Genomic DNA, 21,342 nt, shown 5'->3' with positions numbered 1-21,342 from the left:
ATGTACTTAGTTTTAAAAATATCCTTGTGAAGATTTATATGCCAAGAATTAATATTTGCTAAGTGAAGACAGTATCAAGTTGAAAAGAAAGTGGTTCTGTTAATTAAAGAGTATTATTTTTAAATGGACAGAGAAAGCATTTTTAACTTTGAGAAATTAAGTGTTCTGTATTAAAACATTGCACCATGTATGTGTGCATGTGTATGTATGGAACAGACATAGCCACACGTGTTCTTTTGTGATTAAAATATCATATTACAGATAATATGAAAATTGAAGTGGAACATCTATGCCTACTCTTATCTTTACCAATGATTGTCACCTTGGTGTGTTCCCTCCTTTTTCCTATGTAGTTACTTTCTGGAGGCCTAATTATAATAGTTATATAGATTGTCTACTATTTTCATTCAATTTAGCATATCATATGTTTTTATGTACTTATATAGTGTTCATAGCTTTTAATTGTTACATCCTTCAGTGAGTAACGAGCTCACAGTATATTTTACCATTTTCCTTCTGTGGAAGAGACAATATAGGAGACAAGAGAGATTGTTTAAATTTTCCTTCAGCATAGATAATTCTGGGGTGAACTTCTTGCTGCATAGAGTTATATTTCCATATTTTAGATTATTTTCTTAAGATATGTTACAAGATATGGTATTATCTAGGTTGAAGGGCTTCAGTATTTGTCTCTTCCTCCTTTTGCTAGTATACTTTCCAGAAGTTGTACTGTTTTATACTCTGTTCTCAGCGTCATGTAAGAGGGCTAGTTCATCCATATCAACATTAGGTATTACTGAGATCTTTCTCCTCTCAAAAAAGTATTTTAAACTTCATTTTTTGATCACAGGCAAGGCTGAACATTTTTTTAAATGTACTTCCTTTTATACGCCTGTCTTAAGTTTACTCTGTGGTTTGTTTTTTTTGTTTTTGTTTTTGTTTTTTTGCATTTAAATGTTAAAAATGTGACAACATTTATTTGCTGTTAAAAATGTGACTAATAACATTATAGTCTATGAAAGCATTATGAAACTGCCTCTGGAAGTAACAGAAACTGAGACATTCTGATCTTTTATTTTTGAAGTGCTTTTGGTTTTATTCAGGACACCCTAAAAGGGATACTTTAATCCTTTTGCTCTTTTTTTTTTTTTTTGCCTTATTTCCTTTATTTTTGTTTCCCTAATCCTTAAGCTTGAAATTACAGTTTATTTCCTGACTTTTAAAAAAGGAGATAAAGACTGAGAAGACTTATGATTGAATTTAAAAATCCTTAAGCTTGAAATTACAGTTTATTTCCTGACTTTTAAAAAAGGAGATAAAGACTGGGAAGACTTATGATTGAATTTAAAAACACAAGGGAGAGAGTGCCTGGGTAGCTCAATTGTTTAAGCATCCGACTTTGGCTCAGTTCATGATCTCACAGTTCGTGGGTTTGAGCCCTGCGTCAGGCTCTATGCTGACAGCTTGGAGCCTGCTTCGGATTCTGTGTCCCCCTCTCTCTCTGTCCCTTCTCCACTTGTGTTCTGTTTCTCTCTAAAAAATAAATGAACATTAAAAAAAAATAAAATCACAAAGGATATATGTCAAGTAAGATGAACATGAACTTATTCACTGTTGTACCAAGGTGAGGCAGCTCCCCTCCAAGCATGAGCAAGTTAAACTTGAGTCACAAAGGGGCAGCAAACTGGTAAAACATTTTTAACTTCTATAGATAGCCTAGACTCACAGTTCAGGAGTCACAAATGAGTTAGACAGAATGAGGAGGTACTTAATGGTATGTGAAAGATGTCTCTTACAGCACTAAGGCTAATGTGGAAGAGGCCAGCTCTCATGCCCCATATGAAGAAACCCCCAAGTTTGTCAGACTCTGCATCCGTTCAACAGGAATATTTTGTGTCCTTTTTGCACATTTGGAATTATAATTTTCAAACTATTAGTCACGTGTGTTCTTTGTCTTGTTTTGTTTAATCATTATAGAAAGAAAAAGATGACAAGTGGAAAAGAGGGAGTGAACCAGCTCCAGAGAAAAAAATGGAACCTGTTGTTTTTGAGAAAGTTAAAATGGTAAGTGGGAAAGTCTTTGCACTGGGTGGATGACCTCAGGTGTGGTTACATGTGGAGGGGAGGGCCTCTGGAGGGTGGCCTTCTGGTGGGTGGGGTGCGGTTGATAGCATACTGCACCACTCTTCCTGGGGCCCAAGTGTTCCACATTTACATTAGTTGCCTGCTGCCATTTCTGCTGCTTTCCCATTGCCTTCTTGCTGCCTCAGCTGCTCCGTGACTCTTCTCCTTGGGGCTGGTTGGGAGTTTGGGAACTGCATCTGCCCTTCTGAGCAGGAGGCACGTTCCATGCCGGAATGCCTAGGCTATGTGATACCTTCTGAGCAGATGCTACATTAATCCTTCTCTCTTTAGACCCTCTCTGCCTCATTTTCCTGTTGCAGTTAAGAACAGTCCAGAAGCCTGGCCGTACTAATCCATTGCACTCCTTCTTGTATTCTTGCTCTGTCATATTGAAGTAGACACCTTTCTTTTTTCACAGGACGTTGTGGCTGTAGTAGTAGATACTCTAATGTAAGAGCTTGGAATCTTGGGAGAGAGGACTTTTTACTATTTGCTTAAGGAAGAGTCTTTTATCATCACTCTGAGTCGCACTGCCTGCAGAACACAGTCATTAATGATATTGGCAGAGTGAATTAGGTAATCTTTAAACTGATCTCCCTTTTGGTATCAAAGGTTTTCTAATCACTGGGAGATTTGTTGGCTCTTGGCTCTTACACCATCAGACACCTTTGTTCTTGGCTTTTCCTGGGACCCAAACCTGCTGTTTTGGTTGGACCTCCTGGTCTGTGGTTGTCTTGGTTTCAGAAAGCCAAACAAGCACAGACGATATTTTTTTCACTTTAGGCTTGGTTCATGCACTCGTACTTCCTGACTTGATTCTTTCACCTGACACTTCCTGAGTTTTGTTTCTTTGGTAACCCTTTGAATAACAGCAGCCATACCACAAGAATACCTGTGGCTTTACAGTGAAGAGGGGGAAAAAAAGCATTTCAAAAACACCTACTTATTTCTTTCTTTAACATATTTTCACCTTAGCCACAGAAAAAAGAAGATCCACAGCTACCTCGGAAAAGCTCCCCGAAATCTTCAGCACCTGTCATGGATTTGTTGGGCCTTGGTAAGAGTCGGACTTTTCGGGGCGCCTGAGTGGCTCAGTCCGTTTAAGCATCTGACTTCGGCTCAGGCCATGATCTCGTGGTTTGTGGGTTCAAGCCCCACATGGGGCTCTGTGCTGGCAGTACAGAGCTCTCCCTCTCTCCACCCCTCCACCCCCCCCCCCCCAGCCCAAGATTACTATACTACTCACACTTTCTTTCTCTCTCAAAATAAATAAATAAACTTTAAAAAAAAGTCAGACTTTTCCACTCCCATAATCTTAACAAATTATGATGAGTTCTCAGTCACCCTGGGAAGATAGGTGGAGATGGGATTCTTCAGTTTGTGTCTTCATCATTTAGATTGTTCTCTCGTGTTTTTCCTGTTGTTTTACGTCTGAGCAGTTGTTCTAAGAAGTGTTTACACTTTTCAGAATGACAGTATAGTGTCGTGGTTTAAGAGCATGGCCTTTGGAGTCAGAGGTCCATCTCTCCACTTGCTATCTATGTGACCCTGGGTAGTTTGCTTAACCTCTGAACAGTACTTTCCTAATCTGTGTCTGCAAAGATGATAAGAGTCTCTACTTCAAAAGTGCTGGAAGGATTAAATGAGATAGTGCCTCTCAAGCTCTTAGCCTCTTACCTGGCACATACTAATCATTCAGTAAAGGTCAGCAGGCTTCACTAAAGCAGCCCCTGTGAGCCATGCCCCAGCCCTCTCATTTTTCAGGTGCAGCCTGTTTCTGAGATGGCCTATTATTACCTGTGTTTATTTTTCTCCAAACCTTTGAAACCCTGAACTAGCAGTTCTGCCCCTTTCAGAAATAGAGTACTCTTTACCTTTCACAGATCTGATGGCTATACTTTAGTACATTTCTGCTGATTTAGGTTATTGGCTATTTAGGTTTATAATTTCTGTACCTTTCATTTTCATTTATCTCTGAAAAAGAGATAAAAGCTACACAGCTTTACCCCTCACATAGCTGGAAGGGAGCCAGCCAGCCCGTTTGCTGTGGTGCTAATATAGCCTTCAGGCCTGGGTTTCTGCTGCCCTGTGCCTGATAGCTGGGCTGCAGGCTTCTCCGGCATGCTCCTGGGAACATAGGGTGAGGTCTTTTTTGAGAGGTCCCATCCAAGCTGGGTGGTTTCAGAAGCCTAGATTTCCAGGGCCCGGATGGAGCATAGGCCTACTCTGTCTGCTTCGCGTCTAGAATAGAAGAAAGACATGGACTTAATGAGCAGTGCTACAGGTTAGCTTTCATCTCTCTTTCCAGATGCTCCTGTGTCCTGCTCCATTGCAAATAGTAAGACCAGCAATACTCTAGAGAAGGATTTAGATCTTTTGGCTTCTGTTCCATCCCCCTCTTCTTCAGTTTCCAGAAAGGTGAGTCACGTGGGCTCCTCCGAATTAAAGAGCATTTTGAAAAGGGTAATTTTGATAACTTGGTAATGGAGCCAAGTCATACTTCCTTGGTGGAATTGGACTTTGGTTTTCTTGATTTCTTGATTCTTCCCTTAATATTGTCATCTCTGTTACAGCCCAAGATTACTATTCATTCCATTTTGTCTCCTGCCCCAAAAGAGTGAGTCCTTTGAGTGGGCTTCTGTTGAAGGTGTGTCACCTTATAAAGGCTGCTACTTTAGGTCAGCTCCTCAGCGTGAGTTACTGCCAGAGAATTTGCAGGTTTGAAAGACTTGAAACTGTTAATGACCACCATCTGTGGAATGCCTGCTTAGGACCAGGCACAGTGCTAGGTGATTTTGTATATCAGCTTGCATATTTCTTTTATAATTTAAAATATTTACCACAACCCTACAAAACAGGTAGTTTATTGATGAGGAAACATGAATTCAGAAAGGTTATGTGACTAGCCTCTCGTTATGCGACTAGTAAATGGCTGTGCTGGGACCTAAACTCCGTTCTCTGTGGCTGCATCATTTGTAGGTTGTTTTTATTTGTTTGTTTTTCACCAAATCTGTAGATTTGTTCTGTAGATCAAAGAATTGTACCAGAACTTAACTATCCGGTGTTTTCACATATTTGTATGGTAGGAATGTTAGGAAGCTATTCACTTGAGCCGTGAATTCTTATTGCAGATGTTAGAAGCGGCAGAGAGATGAGGGAGGTCCTTACCGAGACCCCTGTGAGGACCATTCCAATTCTCCCCCTCCCCTCTTTGCCCTAAGGTTGTAGGTTCCATGCCAACTTCAGGGAGTGCTGGCTCTGTTCCTGAAAACCTGAACCTGTTTCCAGAGCCAGGGAGCAAATCAGAAGAAACAGGCAAGAAACAGCTCTCAAAAGACTCCATCCTTTCACTGTATGGATCCCAGACACCTCAAATGCCTGCCCAAGGTAGATTTCATGGGGGTGGTGGCAAAATGCCAGATAGAGACAAGAGGACTTCTATGCAAGAATTATTTGTTGTAACAGAGAGCAATTGCTTTGGGGGCCAGGACGTTATACTGCAAACAAACCTGAACCTGACATTTTTTTGTGAAGCTACGAAGTGTCAGCAGATGGGTAGTAATGTAACTCAGAGCCATACTCCTGTGGGGTCTGGTGTCACACTTGTGTGAAGTCTGACTCAAGGTCTGGACCTGGACCCTAAAAAGAAAGTGGCTAAGTCGGCAGCCCACTGGTAAGCTGTCGCAAGCCTTGTAGGGAATCTACTTTGCTATGTAAACGAGCATTCTGAGTTGAGTAGAAATGCTACTGAGAAATTCTAGCTGGAAAGGAGTAGCCAGTGAGAATTTAGATTGACTTTGTGCACTTTCCTCTTAAACCGATCTGTGTGTGTGTTTTCTTGGCAGCAATGTTCATGGCTCCAGCTCAGATGGCGTATCCCACAGCCTACCCCAGCTTCCCTGGGGTCACACCTCCTAACAGCATAATGGGGAGCATGATGCCCCCTCCAGTAGGCATGGTAGCTCAGCCAGGAGCTTCTGGGATGGTTGCCCCCATGGCCATGCCTGCAGGCTATATGGGTGGCATGCAGGCTTCAATGATGGGTGTGCCAAATGGAATGATGACCACCCAGCAAGCTGGCTACATGGCAGGCATGGCAGCTGTGCCCCAGACAATGTATGGGGTTCAGCCAGCTCAGCAGCTGCAGTGGAACCTTACTCAGGTAAGCTACCCCATTTACTTGGGACGAGGGTTTTTGAGCCTTCCTCAAGGCCATCTCATTTTGTCTCTTCCTTATTCTTTGAACCCTTACAGTGTAGATGAGATAGATAATGCGGAGACCTTCTTAGGTTTGCCACGCCCTTTTCTTTTCCAGATCTGCCCAATGGCAGATTTTCTGAGGAGTTCCGGGTTACTGTAAAATGAGGGCAACTGCCTAAGTCTAAATTTCTCCACACTTATATTAAAACAATAGCAGAAACAACCTATACAGATAAACAAGGAGTGCAAATAAAACCACTCATAACCCATGACTACCACATCCAGTAGACAGAATACTCCAAACTTCAAGTTACATGGTGGTGATCAACCAAATCCAGCAGAGCCGTCATCAGAGAGACTTGTGTGGAAAGACTAGAAGGTGCAGGGGGCTAGAGGTGACAGAACATAGATAAAATCATCCCCTAGAAAGAGAAAGACGTATCTCAATCAGGGGCACATTGAGAAGAGGTCTGAGACTTAGCAACTAGAACTCTGGTTACGTGGAGAATCGAAAATGAGGGGCTTGAAATATACAGGGTAATACATGGTAGCTCTGGAAAAGTATTGCTTCTAGGGTAATGGAGGTGACTTAGAAGGAAGAGGTGCTCTTTGGGGACCTGGTCGTGAAGGGAAAGTAACAAATGAGAAGTGGAAAGAAGGAATTACAAGATGAGAAGATAAACCATCCTCTCCCCCCCCATCCAAATAATCATTTCACTATAGTGACAGCAGAGGGCACTCTTGAACTAAGAACTCTAGCAAGCCTCCCCAAACCCTCACACCTGGCTGTAGTATTGCTGATTCAGAAGAACAAGGCACTACAAGATAAACAGAAGGTGGCAGGTGACATTTATACAGAACTCCTATGGGAAGAAACTAGAAAATGAAAATCAAAACATTTCAATAAATGAAAATTCTCCTCCCCAAAACCGCCATGAACAGAAGAAAACTGTTACACAAACCACCAACCTGAAGGAAATGCCCTTTAATACTGGAAGACAAAACAGCTTGAATCAGAAATTTAAAAGCTTAGAACCAAAATCGACAAAAAACTGGAAGTTGTGAAATGAAACTACTAAATTCAGGAAGTAAATTGAAAAAAGACAATTATCATAGAAATAAAGACTGAATTACAGGTTACCCAGAGGAGAATAGATTCAACTGAAAATACATTTGGCATTGAAGAAAGTCATGAAACAGGTAAGAGAATGGAAACTAAATATAGAAAGCAGGAAAATAAATCCAAGAGAAAGTGATACAGAAATTAAGCAAAGAAGGCCTAACATAAATATATTTGGAGACTGCCAAAGAAGAAAAACAATATAGTGGAGCAGAATTAATATATTTAAATCTGTAATACAAGAAAACTTCCTATAAATAAAAGACTTGAATACAATATTGAAAGAGCCTACTGTGTATGGAAAAGTTGATCCAGAATGGTCAACTCTAACATACATCTCAGTAAACTTTGAGACTTTATGGAACAAGAAAAATTCTCAGGGGTCCAACCCTCTCCTTACCACCACCCAACCCCCAAGATCTGCCATCTATAAAGCAAAAGGAACAGACTTATAACAGCAACAGACAAAACAACAACAATGGGAGTAGGGTTTTCAAGGTACTCACGTACACATGAGACAGGTATTTTATAGCTAGACAAGCTATCATCCTTCAAGGATTGAAGCTATTAAAAAAATCTTTAAAAAAATCTTAAATATGTAAGAAGTCAAGACTTATAAGTCTTTCCTGAGGAGTATACCAGAAGACAAGCTTCATCCATTTAAGAGATGACTGAGGACATTTTGGCAGAAGGACCGATGGTGATTAAATATTTAATTGAGAATCTAAAATTAAGGTAATGATAAGGGTAGAAGAATATATATTGTATTCTGAACAAACAATGCAACTGAACATAATGGGAGGAGAAAGTGAGAAGGGGGAAGTAGAATAAACTGATTGTTAGGAAATAGGTGGAAGTCCAAGGGTGAAATAAGCTGACAAACCAAATGGTAGAAACTTGAGTACAGACTAAAGCAAGCAAAAGAAAGTATTAGCATAAAGGTAACCACTAGAACAAAAATGAAACTTTATAAATGCCAAGCAAATATTTTAGAAGAAAATGGAATGCATAGACTATGAAGTACAGCAAATATAATAAACACAGCAAAAATGTAATGTGATAAAATTAAGACCAAACACATCAGTCATATCAATAGGTAGCTCTTCTATGAAAAGAAAAAGATGTTTAAATTGGCTCACAGAGCAATGGCTGATTTTACACTAGATACAAAGAAACCCAACTGAAACAAGAGTGATTCCAAGTCTGAAAGCAAAGAGATGGGCGAAGGAGTATCGGTGGAGCAGCGTGCGTGCATGTCCACACGTACGCATGCCCTTGCTATCTTTCTCAAGTTTAGGAGGCGATGTTTAACTGCTTTATAAAAACTGTCTTCGTGCTTTCCTTTTTCTGGAGTCTGGAATCATCTATATAGTATTGGTCTTTGGAGATGGGGTGGAATTTGGAATTCCCGTGTGCCACTGTGTGGGCCTTTTGCTTTTTTTGTGTGTACTAATTCTTTGATAGCTTTCTCTGTTCTATGAAAGTCAGCTGTGGAAAACTCTAGGTGCCTAGATTAGCCAGTGAACCTAGGGCTTCAAATTCATTTATCAAAGATTATACCAAGCAGTCTGTCTCATGACTTTTTAGTTTCCTGTTTCAGTAGTTATTTCTCCCTTGTCATTTCCTATTTTGTGTGTTTGTGTTCTCCTTTCCCTTTGCCCTTGCTTTCAATTAGGTTAACTGGTGGTCTATTTTGTTAATTATATATATATTTTTTAAAACCCACAGGATTTTGTTTTATTTATTCCACAAGTTTTTGTTTGTTTGTTTGTTTGTTTGTTTGTTTTTAATTTTTTTTTTCAACGGTTTTTATTTATTTTTGGGACAGAGAGAGACAGAGCATGAACGGGGGAGGGGCAGAGAGAGAGGGAGACACAGAATCGGAATCAGGCTCCAGGCTCCGAGCCATCAGCCCAGAGCCTGACGCGGGGCTCGAACTCACGGACCGCGAGATCGTGACCTGGCTGAAGTCGGACGCTTAACCGACTGCGCCACCCAGGCGCCCCTGTTTGTTTGTTTTTGACTTCAATTTCTGGTTTATCTCTATTGTTTCCTTCTTATGCTGTCTTTTGATTCACTTTTGCTTTTCTTTTTCTAGCTTTCATAGGTGGGATTTTAATTTGCCTATTTTCAGTCCTTCATGTTTATTTGTATAAGTAATGAAGTGCTGTGAAACTGATTAGGACATGTCAAGAGGACATATGAGCCAACTTCCAGAGGCTCCCACTGTCCAAACGTGGGATAGTGTGAACATACAAAAGAGTCATACTGATGGATTATAACACTGAAGGGAAAACAAAAATCCATGAGTCCATAGTGATTCATTTTTTTTTTAACGTTTATTTATTTTTGGGACAGAGAGAGACAGAGCATGAACTGGGGAGGGGCAGAGAGAGAGGGAGACACAGAATCGGAAGCAGGCTCCAGGCTCTGAGCCATCAGCCCAGAGCCCGACGCGGGGCTCGAACTCACGGACCGTGAGATCGTGACCTGAGCTGAAGTCGGCCGCTCAACCGACTGAGCCACCCAGGCGCCCCTCATATTTTTAAATGGGTGTGGAAGAGAGAGGGAGGGAAAGCCTTATTTACAGTGCCTTAGATTTACAGTGCCTAGATGCCTTATGGCATCTAGTAATTGTAGAAAGAATAGGGTATTCACATATTCTCCAAGAAATACCCTTTAGATTACATACACATTACAGTGAAAAAAACCACAGTGGATACTACCCTAGCCAAGTGCTCAAACATCAGATTAGCAACAATGGGACAAATTAACATCATGTGCCTCCTGGTATCTTGTACTAAGAAGGACACAATATCACTTCTATAGAAATCTTGCCAAAAGTATTTAACTTGGATCCAATCATGAGAAAATGTAAGGTGAATCCAAATCAGAGGATTTACTGCAAAATAACGGCCTGGATTCCTAAAACGGTGTCAAGAAAGAAAAAGTGGTGGGGGAATTATTCTATATTAAAGGAGACAAGAGACATGAAAATGAACTGTAACATATATTATTGTATTCATATCAAATTTCTTGTATTGTGGTTCTAGGAAAGTGTTCTTTCTTATGAGATGCCTCCTAACTTACTAAGAGATGAAATGTTATGTTCTGTAATTTTCAATGCTCGTCAAAAATTCATATATATATATGTGTGTGTGTGTGTGTGTGTTATATATATACATATATATATATATATGAAGATCCCACACAAGATATATCTATCTCAGAGAGAAAATATGGCAAGGTGTTAACAATTGTGAATTTAAGGAAGGATATATGGGTTTTGTTATATTCTTTCAGCTTTTCTATAAGCTTGAGGTTTTCTTTAAAAAATATTGGTGGGAGAAAAATAGAACTTCTCAAGAAAAACACTTGTACAGAAATGTGCCAGGCTTGGGAAATTTAAGGCATTTTTCTTGATAAGTAGTTTCTTCTGTTCACTTCCAGAGGCCAGTCTTTCAGTCTCATTCATAAAGAGGCCTCAGCCCCACCCAGACCTTATTCCACTGGTTCTTTTCACCCAGCAACTTCCCTTCTCACACACTGAAGACACGTTGGTCTTTTTTTCTTTCTTTCTTTTTTTTTTTTTTTTTTTTTGCCTTCCTTTGTTCATTCTGAACAGTCCAGTTTCTCTTTCTTTTTCTCTGACACTGACAGTAATAACTCTGCTGGAGATAGGACAGGAGTGCTGGTCCGGGGCTCCTCTGTAACTCTCGGGGCCGGCAAGTTAACAATAGGCCCCTTCTTTTTAGGATGAAAGATTAGAAAGGAATAAAGAGAACAGCTTCTCACGATGCTTTTATGTTGACTAGCCCTAGGATTCCTTTCCTTCCCTGAGCACTCGTCTCTGTCAACATCTCCTTTCTGAAAAGTCCTTCATTTACGTGATCTGGAGCCCTCAAAATGATCTGTTAAGGTTCAGGGCAGATCTGTCCCATAACAGTTTCCCTTGTCTCATTGCCCCCTCCCCGCAGACAGAAGGACTCCTACCCTGTCTTTTTGCAGTAATTGGCTGCATGCCCACAGCCTGGTCTGAAAGTCTCCTCTCTCCCTTTCAGATGACCCAGCAGATGGCTGGGATGAACTTCTGTGGAGCCCATGGCATGCTGAGCTATGGACAGTCGATGAGCGGCGGAAATGGACAGGCAGCAAATCAGACTCTCAGCCCTCAGATGTGGAAATAAAAAACAAAACACCTGTATGGCTACCATTCTCCTCAGCCCTCTCTCCCCCACTTTTCCTCTTTCCCCAACTCCTCCCACCCCATCCCCCTTTCCTACCTCTCTGTTTGGTTTAGAAATTACTCAATCTGTCGTTTGGGGGTTGGCATTCTGCCCAGCCCAGCCACTTCCCGGACACGCAGGCCTCTCTGTTGCTTTATGACGAACATGTCCCCTCGCCATCCCGCCTTCCTCTGCAGCCTCAGCCCCAGTCCTCTCCTGGCACCAGCACCTTAGGAATTGTTGGCAGAAGGCACTTAAACTGTGGGAGAAAAGTGCACACCTTTGAGTACCTTTCCCGTGAGGTTAAACCTCCTATCAGACTCTCAGGAAGGTCTGTAGGTGTTGTCTTTTAGGCAAAGAGGGGAAGGTGTAGAGGTACTTCCGTATGTGTTGCTAAGCTATTTCTGCATGTTTAAATTTTTGGTTGAAGAGGGAGGCATCATGCTCCCATAATTTATGGGAAAGAAGAAGTACTGAAATCAAATTAAATACCCCTTGCGTCTTAGGTCAGGTTGGCCCTAGCCCTGAGCTGAGGCAAACACCCTGCTGTAGGGATGAGCAAAAATACTACTCTACTTTGCCCTGAATCGAGGCTTCAGGACTCGCCGCTTCAGTCAGCATTTATTAGCACCAAAGACTTTACGAAGGTCCCACACGAGAACACACACCCTGCCCCGCCTCCATGCTACCTGCAGTGGGATCTGGCTGTATGGCTGGAGGACCAGCCCCTCCAGCGGGAATGCAGAGCTTAATGTGTGTACTGCGTGTGTGTGTGTGTGTGTGTGTGTGTGCGCGCGCGCGTGTGTGCGCGTGGATCCTCTCCCCATCTGCTCTGGGTGTTTTGTTTTGTTTTAGGTTTACACAGAGAGGAGTTAATTTATCAACAGCCTAAAACTGTTGCCACTTTTTCTTATAGTTTAAAAAAATTGCAGTCTCACAGATCGCTCTCTTCCTCCTCCCCCTTCTCTCCCAATCCGCCAGTCACTCTCTCATGCCTATGGTATCCCAGGCTGCTGTTTCCCCACCTTCTCCAGGTGTGTGAGGCAGAGAGCCTGGAGCTTTCCTCTCGGTCATTATTCACCCTACGTGAAAATTAAAACGAGAAAACTTTGCTTAAAAGATTTCACCTGTGGGAACCACAATTCCTGGTTGCCTTTCTCCTGTGTATGTGTAAATTCCTTAATAAATATTGCAGGGAAGGACCATTTGCTTGGCTCTTGCTGTGTATCACTCACGGAGGAGGGGGAGCTGCACCTAGGTTTTCTGCTTTCCAAGCGCAGTTCCCCCACTTCCTGGGTTCTAAAAAAATTCTATACTGGGCATGCCCCAAGGACAGGGCCCAGGCTCCGGTGGTCAGAGAGGGGAGCTTTGTCCTTTGTCCAGTGGTGTCTGGAGGCGTGAGCTGAGGGAACCGTGCTTATCCGCTCCTGCTAGAGCCACAGAACACGGAACCCAGAAGTCCTTTACTCCCCAACAGATAGAGAAGCCGAGAGCCACCTCCCTTCCTGCCGCCCTCCCTTCTTTCCTTTGAGGACACCTTCTAAATACCTTCAGAGGTAATGAGAGGATAGCACAGTGGCGAAGAAAGTAAGCTCTGGATCAGGCTGCCAATATTCATATCCCCTCCTGGGCAAGCTACCGAACCCCTGGGTCTCAGTGTAAAGTGGACCCAATGGTCAAATGAAGCAATTCCTGTGGTACATTCTGCGCGGTATTGGACCCTGAGCATTCAAATGTTAGCAAGGATCGTGTGCCAGGCCTATGCTGGGCATTAACTCATTCAGCAAATATTTCATAAGTGTTTTCGCAATATGCCAAACACTAAGCAATGAATCAATACTCCTCAATTTCATGGGATAAGTGTGGCAGGAGAGACAGAAAACAAGTAAATAGACTGTTTAATTTCAGATAGTAACAGTACAAGGTAGGACAAGTCAAGAGGAGAGAGTGGGTGCGTGATCACCAAGATGGAGTGAGTAGTCAGGAAGTTACATTTGAACTGAGACCTGAATAAGCAGCCACTTCTGTGGAGATTTGGAAAGACAATAGAGCAAGCGTAAATGTCTGCCTTGGAAATTGTTTGGCTGGAGGTATTGGTTTGGGAGTCATCAGGGTATGGATGGTGTGTGAACCCGTGAGACCAGATGAAGTACCTAAGGAGAAAGCATGGAGAGAAGAGGACTGAGCCTTGGGACCCATCAGCTTGTAGAATTTGGGAAGAACAGATGAGCAAAAATGAATCTGACATAGTTTCTGCTCTTAAGTTCACAGTCTCATGGCACAACATTTAGAATTGCTTATACGGTATATTACGGGAGCTCAGGGGCTCCTAGCCCAGTCAGGGATACCTCTCTAAGGATCAGGGTGCCAGAACTAGTCTTACAGGGGAGGTAGGAGTTAACCAGCAGGTTGGATGTGAGCGGGGAGAAGAGTATAAAAGACAGCACCCTGTGAACAAAGATAAAGAGCAAGAACATTTGGGGAAGCACAAGCAGTTCATTGTATGGTCTGATGTGAGTCGGTACGGGGAGGAGTGAGACTGAGGTATGGCCAAGCCAGATCATGGGGGCTTCCTATGCCCTAGGAAGGAGTTAGCCTTAGTGTTGTAAAGGGTGGAGTGACACAGAGTTGCGTTTGAGGCTGCTCACTCTTGCACTGCTGAGAACAATGTGTTCGAGGGAACGAGACCAGATCTAGTGGACCAGAGAGATGGCGAAAGCTGAACCCAGGCCATGGTAGGTGGGGGTAGGGGAGAATGGAGTGAGAGCAGCATTTCATGAACTGCGTATGAGGCATGTGAGATGCTAAAAGGTGTCCCACAACACCGAAATAAGTTTGGGAAAGACCTCATGTTATATCGCCTCTTGTGCATCTAGAATATAATATCCACATAGTAATGGCTCTGAAAAGTCCTGTGGTAAAGACTTTAAAAAAAAAAAAATCAATAGACCAGGGCGCCTGGGTGGCTCAGTTGGTCAAGCCTCTGACTTCGGCCCAGGTGATGATCTCACCGTTTGTGAGTTCAAGCCCCACACTGGGCTCTGTCAGCTCAGAGCCTGGATCCTGTTTCGGATTCTGTTTCCCTCGCTCTCTGCCCCTCCCCCACTCACGCTCTGTCTCTGTCTCTCTCAAAAATAAATAAACATTAAAAATTAAAAAAAAAATGTTTATTTATTTTTGAGAGAGACAGCGATAGAATGTGAGTGGGTTAGGGATAGAGAGGAAGACACAGAATCTGAAGCAGGCTCCAGGTTCCAAGCTGTCAGCACAGAGTCCGACGTGGGGTTCGAACTCACAAGCTGTGAGATCATGACCTGAGCTGAAGTCAGACGCTCAAACAACTGAGCCACCCAGGCGCCCAAAAATAAATAAACATTTTTAAAAAAAGATTCTTCCATGTCTCTCATGGCTTGAGAGCTCATTTCTTTTTAGCACTAAATAATATTTCATTGTCTGGATGTCCCACAGTTTACTTATCAGTTCACTTGCTGAAGGACATCTTGGTTGCTTCCAAGTTTTGACAAGGATAAATAAAATTGCTGTAAACACCCATGTGCAGGTTTTTGTGTGGACATAAGTTTCTAATTCATTTGAGTAAATAGCGTGGAGTATAATTGCTGGGTCATATGATAAGAGTATGATTACTTTTGTAAGAAACTGCCAAAACTCTTCCAAAGTGGCTGAACCATGCTGCATTCCCATCAACAATGAATGAGTGTCCCTGTTGTGCCACATGCTCGTCAGCGTTTGGTGTTGTCGGTGTTTTCTATCATGGCCATTCTACTAGGGGTATGGTGGTATCTCATTGTTTTAATTTGTAATCCCCTACTGACGTGGTGTCGAAAACATTTTCAGATGCTTACTTGGTATCCATATGCCTTCCTTGGTGAGGCGTCTGTTCAGGTCTTTGCCGATTTTAAAAATCAGGTTGTTTTCTTAGTGTTGTGTCTTAAGAGTTCTTTGTGTACTTTGGATAACAGTCCTTTTTCAGAGGTGTTCTTTTGCAAGTAGTTTTTCCCAGTCTGTGGCTTGTCTTTTCATTTTCTTGAGTAAGACCTTTTTTTCGTGTTTTTCTAGCATTTACCAAGACTTATTTTTTCGTGAAATCCATTTTTTATCTGGAATATCTAATAACCATAGAATATTACTTGGGGAAAACAACCAGAAAAAAATATCTTAGGAATGAGAATTGGGAGGTCTCAGTAATGGATGAGATGTGGGATGGAGGGAGAGAAGGAATCAAATCTCCCACGTTTCTAGCTTGTTTGAGAGAATTAATAGGAGGAAAAGCTGGCTTTTCCCTCTCAGAGGGCAGCTACAGAAAATTAGAAGTTTGGTTTTAGGCATGGTGAATTTGCAATGCCTGTGGTATATTCAGGTCTGGTTGACCAGCTGGAAATGGATTTGAGTCTGAGGTTTGTTCAAGGAAGAAGCTAAGATGGAGAAATGAACTTGAGAGTCAGCCCCATGGAGGTGGTAATCGATGACATGGGATTGGAGGGGATCATACAGGATGGATTTTTTTTTTTTAAATAAGAGCAGGAGCATCTGGGTGGCTTAGTCAGTTAAGCATCCAACTCTTGGTTTTGGCTCAGGTCATGATCTCGCAATTGGCGGGTTCCACACTGACAGTGTGAAACCTGCTTGGGATTCTCTCTCTCTCTCTCTCTCTCTCTCTCTCTGCCCCTCCCCTGCTCATGCGCGCTCTCTCTCTCTCTCTCGTCTCTCTCTCTCTCTCTGTCTCTCTCGAAATAAATAAATAAACTTAAAAAAAAAATAAGAGCAGTGGGCTGGGCACAGAATCTTGGGGGAATTATGACTTTTTCTTTCTTCCTCCCTCCCTCCCTCTCTCTCTCTCCATTTCTTTCTTTCTTTCTTTCTTTCTTTCTTTCTTTTTCTTTCTTTCTTTTTCTTTTCTTTCTTTTCTTTCTTTCTTTCTTTCTTTCTTTCTTTCTTTCTTTCTTTCTTTCTTTCAGAGCGAAGGGGCACAAGTGAGCAAGGGGCAGAAAGAGAATCCCATGAGGGGCAGGGAGGGAGAGAGAAGCAGAGTTCACCGGATGCAGGGCTTGAGCTCATGAGGACCTGAGCTGCAGTCCACAGTCCAGTGCCTAATTGAGTGAGCCATTCAGGCGCCCCTGGCAAAACAAAACGAGTCCAAGAAAGTGCAATGTCAAGAAGCCTTAGGGACAAGAATATCAAGAAGGAGAGATGATCACAAATATCAAATTAGCAGGAAAATTCAGTGAGATAATGGATTGATAAAAGGACTATTTAATTCAGCATTTGGAAGCTTAATGCAGAAACAGTTTTGTGGAATGGTGGGGCCAGAAGCCAGAGTATGGTGGGCTGGGGAATGAATTGAAGGAGCTGAAAAAGTAGAGAAACAAGCTCTGTTCAGTACGTGGTAAGCTTTAAGGGTTTCTCTTTTTTGTTTTTAGTTTTTTTTAATGTTTATTTTTGAGAGAGACACAGAGCACAAGCGGAGGAGGGGCAGAGAGCGAGGGAGACACAGAATCCGAAGCAGGCTCCAGGCTCTGAGTTGTCAGCACTGAGCCCCGTACAGGGCTTGAACCCACAAACAGCGAGATCATGACCTGAGCCAAATTTGGACGTTTAACCGACTGAGCCACCCAGGTGTCCCTAATGATTACTCTTAAGAATATAAATAGGGGGGGCACCTGGCTGGCTCAGTCGGTTGAGCGTCCGACTTCAGTTCAGGTCATGAACTCACGGTTTGTGGGTTCGAGCCCCGCATCGAGCTCTGTGCTGACAACTCAGAGCCTGGAGCCTGCTTCGGATTCTGTGTCTCCCTCTCTCTCTGACCCTCTCCCACACACTCTCTCTCTCTCTCTCTCTCAAAAATAAACATTATAAAAATAAAAAATAATAATTAAAAGAATAGAAATAGGGTATGTAAATCACAAACCAATAAAGAGGGAAACTTTGGAATAAGAAAATGCAAATAAATAAAAATATCGAGACTGTAAGCTTAAGGCGAACTAAGAATAAAAAGTAAAAATAGAAAGGTAGAATAGAATTAATAATACAATAAATGGAATGTTCAAAATATTGAGATTGTCAGATTGGATAATTAAAATCCATTCTCTTGCTTTTTAGACCTTTTTTCTTCTAAGACCACCTGCCTTAAACTGAAGTGTATCCTTTGGAAGTTCCTTTAGTGAAGGTCTTTTTGAGTCTTGCCAGAAGCATAAGGACAGGAAAATGTTTAAAATGAAAGAATGGAAAAAGAAAGATCAAGCAAATAATCAAAAGTGAGCAGAGGTCAATATATTGACAAAATAGACTTTAAGGCAGAAAGCAGTATTAGAAACGGAGGATTTCTGTAATAACTAACAGTTCAATTCACAAGGAAAATATAATTCTAAACCAGTATGCATTTTTAACAGCCTCAAAATAAAGCAGACATTTATAGAACTTCAAGGGGAAAGAGATGATCTACCATCAGCGCATAAAACAATCTCCATCAGGCTTTTTTGTAGAAACTGACAGTCTGATTCTAAAATTTATCTGGAATTGCAAAGGACCTAGAATAGCATGATAATTTTGGAAAAAGAACAAACATTTGGAGAGATTACACTACCAGATTTTAAGATTTATTCTGAAACTAGAGTAAGTGTGGAATTGGTGCGGAATAGATAGATCAACACAGTTGAATATAGAGCCCAGTAACAGCCCCAGGCACGTTGATTTACGAAAGCAGCAATGCAGAGTAGTGAAGGAAAGTTGTTCAAATAAAGGATGCTGGGACATTAGATATACATTTAGAAAAAAGTGAAAGTTGACCCTCTACCTCACACCATAACAAAAATGAACTCTAGGTGGATTGCACATCTAAATGTGAAGTGCAAAATGATAAAGCTCCGAAAAGGTCATATGAGAGAATATCTATTTGTGGTAGAAGGAAAAAACTGAATAGCACTAATCATAACGAGGTTTATACAGTTGACTAGATTAAAACTAAAAACTGTTTGTCAAAAGATTCCATTAAGCCAGTGGAAAGGCTTGCCACAGAATAAGAATATATTTGAAACGCATGATTAAGGACTTGTATCCAGAGTATATGAAGAACTCCTACAAAATTAGAAAGAGACAGACAACCTAGCAAAAACTAGGGAATGGAGACCTGATTGGCCACTTCAAGGGGATATCCAAATAACTAACAAATATATGAAGAGATGCCCAATCTCACGAGTAATTAGGAAAATACAAATAAGACCATAATGAGACATTACTGAACACCTACCAGAATGGCTAAAATGGAAAAAGGTAATCCAAGTGTTGACAAGAACGTGGGCAAGGGGAACTCTCCTGCACAGTTGGTGGGAGTATAAATGGATACAACTACCCAAACGTCCATCCGCAGAAAAATGAATACACTGGGGTATACTCATACAATAGAATACTAAACAGCAGTGGATATTATCGAACTACAGTTCTATATAACCACATAGAGGAATCTCACAAACTTAACACTGAACACATTTTTCACTATTTTATTTGCAAGTATGGTGCAGACGTAGTGATGCTTCCCCCCTAAATATCTGAGCATGCACTTCCTAAGAATGATATAGTCTCCTATCTATCTAACCACAATGCCATTTTCATACCATTGTAAATTAATAATTCTGTATCACCTAAAATTCAGTCCATTTTCAACTTTTGCCACTTATCCCAAGAATGTCCTTTGTTGCTTTTTTTTTAACCATTGCATTTGATTACTATGTCTACTTGATTTCTTTTAGTTTGAAGCCGTGTCAACTTCTCCCCCCCCCCCAAGCCATTGCCTTTTTGAAGGACTCAATCCAATTGTTGAAAAGTTCTACATTTTTTTTTTAAAGAAAGCTTGTTTATTTATTTTGAGGGAGAGAGCACAGGGGAGGGGCAGATAGAGAAGGGGAGAGAGAATCCGAAGCAGGCTCTGGGCTGTCAGCACAGAGCCTGACACTGGGCTCCATCTCACAAACCATGAAATCATAACCTGAACTGAAATCAAGAGTTGGATGTTTAACCAAATGAGCCACCCAGGCACCCAAAAATTTCTACGTTATTTATCTACCTGGAAACTGGAAACTAGGTCTAGAGGACCAATTAGATTCAGGTTAAATATGTTGGCAGGAATATCTCATAGTTTATTTGGGGTACATCTTATCACTCCAGGGAGCAAAAGATACCCAGAAGAAGGGATTTATACAGTAATTGGCAAAAATAAGATGCATTAATATGAAAATATTAAGGGTGTTCAATCAAGAAGAGAAAGATATAATTTATAGTATAGTGGTATGTATTGATATGGATGCACCATAGATTTTAGATTTAATGCCCTTCTTGGATAAAGAAATTGTGGTTTATATACACAATGGAGTACTACGTGGCAATGAGAAAGAATGAAATATGGCCCTTTATAGCAACGTGGATGGAACTGGAGAGTGTTATGCTAAGTGAAATAAGCCATACAGAGAAAGACAGATACCATATGTGTTCACTCTTATGTGGATCCTGAGAAACTTAACAGGAACCCATGGGGGAGGGGAAGGAAAAAAAAAAAAAGGAGGTTAGAGTGGGAGAGAGCCAAAGCATAAGAGACTCTTAAAAACTGAGAACAAACTGAGGGCTGATGGGGAGTGGGAGGGAGGGGAGGGTGGGTGATGGGTATTGAGGAGGGCACCTGTTGGGATGAGCACTGGGTGTTGTATGGAAACCAATTTGACAATAAATGTCATATATTAAAAACAAACAAAAAAACCAAAAAAAATAATGCCCTTCATCTAGCATCTGGGCATGTTTTTAGTAGACAAAACTAAACATAATATTGACCGATCCCAAAAAGCTGAGAGGATGGAATTTCTTTGTATAATATGGAGAACAGAATCCAAGACTCAAGGATTCTGAAATGAATTACCAAATATGTCACCCCTTTCCCCCAAACTGTCCCTGGAAGAACCCTGAAGACCTTCCCTTTACCAAAGGCATGAGGCATATTTTGTTATAGAAGTACTAGAATCATTAAAACATGACTTAGTAGATGTTCCCTGTAGGTCAAGAATGCTAGCAATGTGTAGTTCCTATTTTTGGTGGAGTTGGGATATTCCAAAATAGAAGTCTTCAACAGTGACTGGCCTGCAATTTATGGTTGCAAAATGGATACCAAGATCTTTGGAGGTGATTAATTGAGGATAGAGTCCCAGATAAATGGCAGTACACTATAGTCCTATATGACTATATGGCTGAAATTTCTCCACGTTTGGTGACAGAGGTCATCACGGTAGAAATGGAGCCCTGCATTCTATTGTTAGACCTGCCATAGAGCCTACTGAATAATGTGGAGGCCAGGTTTGCTTGAGGAGGAAGCTTAGTAAGAGCTCTGTAAGTCCATAATGTGTATCTTACTCCTGGCTTTCCCCAAAGGGACCCATTACCATTTGATCTGGGTAACTACACTGGGGAAACTATACAAAAACTTGGACAATATCTGGGTACTGGCTGTTAGCTATCACTAATTCCTAACTGCCCAGAATGTCACTGTCCGCATGTTAGGGTGGGAGCCCGTGGGGATCAGGTAATGGAGTTTGGACCCAAGTCAACCTCATCATAGGCCTAGTGGAACCTTAACCGCCTCCTATAGTAGTTCCCCTAAGTTCCTGAGTCTCTAGT

At 41.6% G+C, this 21,342-nt stretch overlaps 1 protein-coding gene across 2 annotated transcripts in view; it reads left to right on the top strand.

Annotated features, from left to right (window-relative positions):
- Window positions 1–12,875, top strand: part of SMAP2 (small ArfGAP2) — a 54,965-nt gene extending 42,090 nt beyond the window's left edge. For both annotated transcript variants that reach the window (XM_081796430.1, XM_060626496.3), the window contains exons 5-10: window positions 1,978–2,064; window positions 3,100–3,181; window positions 4,433–4,542; window positions 5,346–5,511; window positions 5,970–6,286; window positions 11,506–12,875. In XM_081796430.1, coding sequence (XP_081652556.1) covers window positions 1,978–2,064; window positions 3,100–3,181; window positions 4,433–4,542; window positions 5,346–5,511; window positions 5,970–6,286; window positions 11,506–11,631 — 888 coding nt within the window. In that variant the 3' untranslated portion in view covers window positions 11,632–12,875. The remainder of the gene's footprint in view (window positions 1–1,977; window positions 2,065–3,099; window positions 3,182–4,432; window positions 4,543–5,345; window positions 5,512–5,969; window positions 6,287–11,505) is intronic.
- Window positions 12,876–21,342: the final 8,467 nt, after the last annotated feature.

The sequence above is a fragment of the Panthera onca genome, chromosome C1 (assembly GCF_046562875.1).
Source record: "Panthera onca isolate mPanOnc1 chromosome C1, mPanOnc1 haplotype 2, whole genome shotgun sequence".
NCBI lineage: Eukaryota > Metazoa > Chordata > Mammalia > Carnivora > Felidae > Panthera > Panthera onca.
Note: the sequence above shows the minus strand (reverse complement) of the source record. Positions and strands in the feature narration are given on the sequence as shown.